This window comes from Penicillium arizonense (assembly GCF_001773325.1).
Source record: "Penicillium arizonense strain CBS 141311 chromosome Unknown PENARI_contig014, whole genome shotgun sequence".
NCBI classification, from domain to species: domain Eukaryota; kingdom Fungi; phylum Ascomycota; class Eurotiomycetes; order Eurotiales; family Aspergillaceae; genus Penicillium; species Penicillium arizonense.
The window spans coordinates 725192-732493 of NW_019173291.1; the positions used below are offsets into that span (position 1 = coordinate 725192).

The window sequence follows — 7302 nt, forward strand, 5'->3', positions numbered from 1 at the left end:
TCACATCAAGTCGGCCGAATCCATACCGTAGGCGTGGTAATAATCGAGAATGAACTTTTGCAATGCACCAAGGCAATGATCCTCGTGAAGCAGATGCTGGCAGGAAGCGGACCGTTCGACATGGTAGTAGACCTGGGAAATTTGCTGATAATGGGCGCGGCATTCATAGCAGAAGAAAGGGAATTGGTCGATGAGTTTGTTCGCACACCACGCGTACTCGGGGGTTTCGAAAACAAGCTCCTTGATGCGGCCGTATTTCACGCATCTGCCTTCTTCCCAGTGTTCAAGTATTCCAGAGAACCCGAGGTAGCAGTTCTCACAAAACCAGCACTTCCAGTTGTGGAGGTGAGGGTTGTTGCCCATTGGGCCAGGGACCATTGTAGCCATGATTGCTGGTGTGGGTGAGGATGAGTGGATGTTTGTGAGTGGGTAAGGGTGATGTGAAAGGAGATTAGTTGGAGATGTGAATTGTTGAAAGTCAAATTCTCAAAGACTGGAAACTTGAGAAGATGTAGAAGGTGAAGAAGAGAAAAGAGGAAGAGGAAGAAGCGCAGAGTGACGGTATAAATAGTCGAGCAATCGTCGATGAATTTGGAAACCACGAGATGTTCGGAAGAAAGGCACGACCACCTCGTCCCTCCCAGTAAACCCTCACATGTGCTTCAGATTTACAATACTGTCGAGCAATAATATCAAGATTAGAGCCGTTGTGATGAGGTTTATGCCATATTCTGAACAGACAACTCATACCAACTCATACGGCCCACTTCGGTAGTCCATCCTCGGGACAACATTAGCGTCAATATCCCCTTCAGGTGCTGTGTATACAGAGGATGTCGAATCCGAATCCGAGTCCGAGTGATCATCAACAGTATCTATGGAACTTTCAGATGGTCCCTCAGACCTTGAAATTGGAACTTCAATTTCACGCCGAGGGAGGACTGTTCTAGGAACGCGGTCTTCATCATTATGATTCCGAGACTGCACTGGCGTATCCACAGCGGTAGAACCCCCAGCTCTCGCACGGCGAGACGGTGTTCCAGAGGATCGCTGAGGAGTTTGAGAGGAGAATCCAACGGGAATTGGCCGAGGAATGAAGGTGGCCGATAATGTGGGGTCTTCTCTAGCTGGAGGTCGACTCGGACTCCTTCTACCAGCATTTTGTTCTGGTTGACGTATAGGAGATACCGTACGAGACTCATTGCGGGCAGAAGCCGATCTCTCATCTATCAGAGGTGGCACTTGCTCACTGGTTCGCGTTCGGATATGCCACGAGGGGTCGATGGGGTGTTGAGGACCAGTCCGATAGCCATGTTCAGGGGTTGTTGAACGACTGCTAGGCAGCCCCTGCTCTAGAGTTGCAGGGAGCTCTTGAGGTAGGAAGCGGAGCTCTTGAGGCAAGAAGCTTCCAAAGGCTTGGACATGACTAGGCTTTGAATACTGGGCAGAAGAACTCCACTGACTCGCAGTCTGGGGCATGCTTGGGACATGACTTGGAGGCACGAGGCCAGAGTCCACCAAAGCCTGGTTGAGAAGTTCTCTCACCCGGTTTTTGCAGTCTTCAGAGATAACGGTATCTAGCGAGAACCCAATTGTCTCTGGCATGCGAATGATATCTGGAACATCCATGTCGGGTATACTAGTGCGAGCCAAGAGCATCTGAAGAACATCCAAATGGCCATGGTATGCCGCGTAACGGAAAGGTTGCCAGCCACCCTCGTCCTTTTTTGATGCTGATGCACCGCGCTCTAGCAACAGCGAGACCACAGGTAGATGGCCTGTCATAGCAGCCAAACATAGAGGCGAGTCAGAGCGGGACGTAGCTTGGTGCTTCTGATAGAGAGGAGATCCTCGATCTAACAGTTTTCGCACCGCAGCCACATGTCCACAGCGACATGCTACACTTAAAGGCCGATCCCCAGCGCTGTCTCGGGCATCCAACGAGGCTCCTTTGTCACAAAGGAGATCCAAAAGGTGTATTGAGCTCCGTGCTGCTGCGATATGCAAAGGTCTCTGCTGGTGCTGATATTCTGATGCTTCAATGTCAGCACCCTCTAAAATTAACAGTCTTGCTATTTCGATGCTGTCCGCCATACAAGCATAATGGAGTGGAGTAAGACCTGTTTTGCATTGGCTGTTGAGGTCTGCACCCTTGCGTAGTAATGGCTCAACGACAGCAAACTGGGTTTGAATAACGGCCAAGTGCAAAGCCGTTCGTCCCACGGCATTAACCTTGGCCAAAGATCCTTTCTTCTGGCTGAGAATGTTCACCGTCTCTTCATGTCCATTGTAGGCAGCCCAGTGCAAGGCCGTCATCCCGGTGTCGTCCATACCACTGGACGAAGCCCTTTGCTTAGATGTCAACAGAAATTCGACAGCCTGGGCCCGGCCTGCCTCGGCAGCACATATCAATGGGGTCTTGCGATCCCGACCCGCGGCCTCTATATTAGCTTTATGAGCCAGGAGTACCGCAATGGCTTCAACGTGACCTGCTTCGCATGCGTAGTGCAATGCCGACATCATGGTAGCGTCTTTGGCCTCGATATCAGCGCCGTTTGAGACAAGTATGTGCACAATTTCAGCATCACCCTGCTTTGCCGCAGCGTGCAGAGTAGTCATTTGATTCTCAGCACGCGTGTTGACCTTTGCTTTATGCATAAGCAGCATCTGCAGAGCTTCATGTTGGCCACGGTCAACAGCAACTCGCACTGCTGTACGGCCTTGGTAGTTCGCAACTTCGGCAATGTCACTCTCCACCATGAGTGAATTTATGACACCGCAATGTCCACGTGAAGCTGCAAGATGAAGTGCGGTCCAGCCAGACCCATCTGTCACGTCTAGTCGAGCATTATGCCGTATCAGGAGCTCAATGACATCATCTTTTCCGCAATGCGCAGCAACCAGCAAGGCGTTTCGGCCTGATGCTTTATGGCGTTCCTCGATGTTTATACCATATTCGATGAGACGTTCTACCTCGCCTAGAGAACCAGCTTGGGCAGCCTTCACAATCTGTGGAATAGAAGAGGCATCCGCGCCGGTCACATCAATGCTGACATGGGGATTAATTTCTCGTTTGGGTTTCCTTCTTGTCAAAGGTGTGCCGTTAGCTACTTTCGGTGAACCTTTGGAAGAAGTCGAGGCAAGATTCAGACGACTAGAGGTATTTATGCGGAGCAAGGATGAGATCCTTTCAAGCTTAGAGCCAGATCTTTCAGGAGCCTTCGGTGTCTTAGTATCCGACTTGCTTCGAGGCATATTTTCCAAGCCTGGGCGCGGGGTAGGTTGGTAAGAGCTTGCTCTCCTGTGGGCCGGATGCACCGGCGCCGATGGACTAGTCGGCAAGACGAAATGATCTTGCTGGGATGGAGGAGCATCCAATGACGGCCTTGTAAAACTGCTATTGCGCGTAGGGGTACTGGCATAGCCCTCATCTGTAAATGGACTAAATGGACTTCGGCCACTATGGGTGTCGGTCTGGCTACCGAAGTCCCCAATGGAGGGTAAGAGTTGCTGAGGAGACCTGCGATATACCGGCGAATCTGCGAGAGCCTCGTTGAAATCAAAAGCTCGGTCATTGACTGTGAAACTGCTGTTCTGCGAGATGCTTGCCGCGCTAGATGTAGCCTGACTCCGTGCAGACAGTAGAGTTTCGGTATCGTCGCGAACCCTGCGCATAATGCGACGAGTCGTTGCCTGTCTCAACAGACGGACCTGCTCTTGTGATGTATGACTGTCGAAGTAATTAACTTCTGTGTGGCTTTCAGACACATGGGAACATTCTCACCATTGGCAGACCTGGAGTAATAGCTGCAACGCCATGACCTGCGCATGTAGTTTTTCCTGGTGTCCTTTCATAATATCTTCTTTCCAAATGATTCTAATGCGCAGCCTGAATCCTACCGTACCGTCATTGCGACTAGCATGAAGCAAAGTCATCACTTCTTCAGACAAAACCTCCATGATGATTCGACAGCCACCCATGGCTGTGACCAGCTGTTCATTGAATTCCTCTGATATCATCACATTGGACGAATTGAGTCGATGCCATTCCTTCAGACTCGTGAGCGCTGTCCGGATACAGCTCAGCTCCTGGATCAGCGAGTGTATTGTAAAGTCAGCATCACTGAACTTCCCGTGCAGTTCATAGAGGCCATGGATGGTCGAAGTAAGTGCGCCTAGAATCTGAACGATTGCCGAAGCAAACCCGACCGCAGATACCGGGTCCATGGCGGACTTGAAACATGAAGGACAGACATTGCGGGGGGCTGAGAGTGGCTGAGATGATTAGCGTCAGATCACATGGGGGGTAATAACTCCGCATCGAGGAGGCAGACGGTAAGTCGCAGCAAAATGGTCGAATTAAGGTTATCAACTGTCCTTGGTAACTACCGCAGTACAGTATAACGTTATATCTATTTATACCTCTTGATATACACCTCGGATTAGCATTAGAGTTTATTGATATCAAGTATAGAGCTACCGTGGAGGCAATGCTGTCAAAGAGTGTTTCATACGGAATACAGAAACAAGCAACCAAAAAAAGAAAACAAAAACATACAACAGCATGTCTAAGGTGGTGGTCACCTAGCGCCCACGGTTCGGGCTTAGGCGGCTCGCTGCTCTATTCAGGGCACTCAGGGCAGATATTCACTAGCCTGAATATTCTTCAACCGAATATCCAACCGGTATAGCAAAATGTACATTTCCCACTTCTGACCGAAAAAGCTATAACTAACGTTCCTTTCTTCTCCGCTTTCATCTCTAAAGCCTCTCTTTATTACGAGCAAGATACGTACCAAGTGTGACCCAATCCTTCGATCCGGATTTCCTCCGACCGCCCCTACCTCTCACAATTCCTTCCTCCCTTGAGCGTGTTGGTCCTAGTCGGAATAAAGTATATGTTCGGTACGACAAAATGCTTTATAAACGATTAGGTGAATTGGCGGCTAGAAACCCCTCTAGGTCTGGGAAGAAAGATCATATGCCTTGGGATGCGAAACATCAGTCTAGCACTTGGAATGGATTTCATTAAATCGCACATAGCGCTGATGGTACAGATACGGTTATATATAAGCGCTGTGGGCAGATTCTCGAGCACCCTAACTTTGTGCGCGAGACGAAAGATGGAAAGAAACAGCGCCGGGGAACTCCGACAATGAGAAACCACCTTACAACTACGGGCTGTATAAAGTCTTCTCAAGGCCAAAGGTCTGATATCACTCAGTTCTACAGAAAGGGGTACGTTTTTTATCTACTATACTTCTAAGGATTTAATGCTAATTAATTGTAGAATACTCCAAGTATCGAACAATTCAACCAAGATATATGGGAAGCGAGGCTTCTAATATTCTCACGGTCACACGTCTTCCATTTCGGCTTATTGAGCACCCTGAATTCATCGCTCAATCCAAATGGCCCAATCCGCACCAATAAGTCCTACTATCCCTTCCGCGAAGACGATACGGCGTCGACTATAAAGCTCCGTGTAAGAGCAACAAGAAAGTATTCTTCGGATGCTTCCAAAAACTAGAAAGATCTCATTCTCTTAACTGCTGGACCTCTCCTTTTGCGCAGGCATTTATAGCTATCACTAGCTACTTTATCGACGAGAGCTGGCAGTACCGTGAGGTTCTCCTCGGCTTTGAACTAGTTTATGGAACACATTTTGGTGCAAACCTAACTATAGTGCTCCTAGATGTTCTTCTATAACATAAAATAGAAGATCGGATCTTTGTAATTATAACCGACAATGTATCAAATAACTAGACATTGGTTAACACGCAATATCAGATGATACGACTATTATCCGAGACCCTTACCTTGCATATGTTATTCAGCTTAGCTTAAACGAGCTTCTTGGGTATATTAAGGCTTCCCTAGTGAATGAAACAACGGAGACACGATGGACGGAGACACGATGGACGGAGACACGATGGACGGAGACACGATGGACGGAGACACGGTGGACGGAGACACGGTGGACAGAGCAGCGCTCACAATCAGCGCGTGCGAATGCAATAAATCAAGATATCGCTAATACTTTACCTTAGGTACGTATCCTACCGCTTCTAGATTATACTAATTGACTCTAGATTCGCAACCTTGCTATTTACGTGAATGCAAGCCCCTAGCGGCGAGAAACATTCTATACCTTATAGGTAGAAACAGTGAAGCTTATGCTACTCTTAGATGTGAAGACGCGTTGGAATTCAACTTTCCTAATGCTTCGGCGTGTAAAACGCCTACGATCTATCTTTAACCCCTTCTATCATGAGTATGAGCGGGCTGATATGTTACTTGATGACGAAGAATGGCACTAGATTGACTGACATTATGGCATAAATAAATTTAAAGCTCTTCGGTGTCTATTAGACTGCTGACCTTGATTTTATAACTCGTTACATAATTGCCTAGCTGTTCATTTGCCTGTCATCCGGTCAATTCTTTCCCGACGTAGGTGGTTCTCCGGGGCTTAATTATCATTCGTCGCATGCCAGATGAACTCTGACACATTTATTTTTGAGGGGTCGGATCGCATCATATTCTTAAATCATATGGTACGATATTTGATATAGTACCTAAAACGTGTTTACAACTAATGATAGTTATCAATGCCCTCTGAAAGCCTAGTTACTTCATACCAATTACTTTAACCATGATTCTCTAACTATTGAATATCGATAAAGCGGGAGACCAAATTTCTTACATGTTAATCCATAAGCCTGTCTATAGTCATATTCCAAATTGGCTTGACCAATAAACACTGAGAAAATCTGTTGTCGCCCTAACGCCAAGGCGTTGGCGGCCTTATACAATGAATAAGATGGGGTCTATGTAGTATCGAGATCGGCGGGGTCCATTGCCAAGATGTGGTGAGCCTGAAGGTGTGCCAATTAGAGCCACGATTCGAGAGTGCTGGTTAGAACCTTACTCCACTCCCCCGCAATACACTTTCAATTCTAAGTCCAGCCTTATGCCCAGAACTCTTGGCCACTATATCAATGGGTCTAATGTACAGAATAAGGCGTCCGAGTTACTGCAAGGCGTCCGACTTCCTAGGCTTGCCAAGATGATCTTCATTCTCTTCCTAAACAGGAACAATAAAACTAGACAGCAATACTGACTTCTGGTGCAGCACTGAAGGTATAAATATCTGTCGATATGTTCCTCAGAATCTCAATTTCTCTCATCATCAATCCTCTCTAACATATCATCTTTCTATCAGATTCTTTATACTACAGTTTTCTAGTATGACATTCCTCCTCTTCAAAACACCTTCGCTAACTCTCCCAGTCTATCAAA

The 7302-nt window shown here is 47.4% G+C and overlaps 2 protein-coding genes across 2 annotated transcripts; both read right to left on the reverse strand.

Annotated features, from left to right (window-relative positions):
• Window positions 1–387, reverse strand: PENARI_c014G09425 (putative C2H2 finger domain protein; the record flags this gene model as incomplete). Its single annotated transcript, XM_022633593.1, has 1 exon — window positions 1–387. The coding sequence occupies one exon, from the start codon at window positions 385–387 to the stop codon at window positions 1–3; it is 387 nt and encodes a 128-aa protein (XP_022486621.1).
• A 357-nt stretch (window positions 388–744) lies between these two features.
• PENARI_c014G05257 (ankyrin repeat protein) lies at window positions 745–4227 on the reverse strand (the record flags this gene model as incomplete). The annotated part of the gene is made up of 2 exons (XM_022633500.1): window positions 745–3730; window positions 3785–4227. 2 exons carry the CDS (start codon window positions 4225–4227, stop codon window positions 745–747), a joined length of 3429 nt encoding a protein of 1142 aa, XP_022486525.1.
• Between the last annotated feature and the right edge of the window lie 3075 nt (window positions 4228–7302).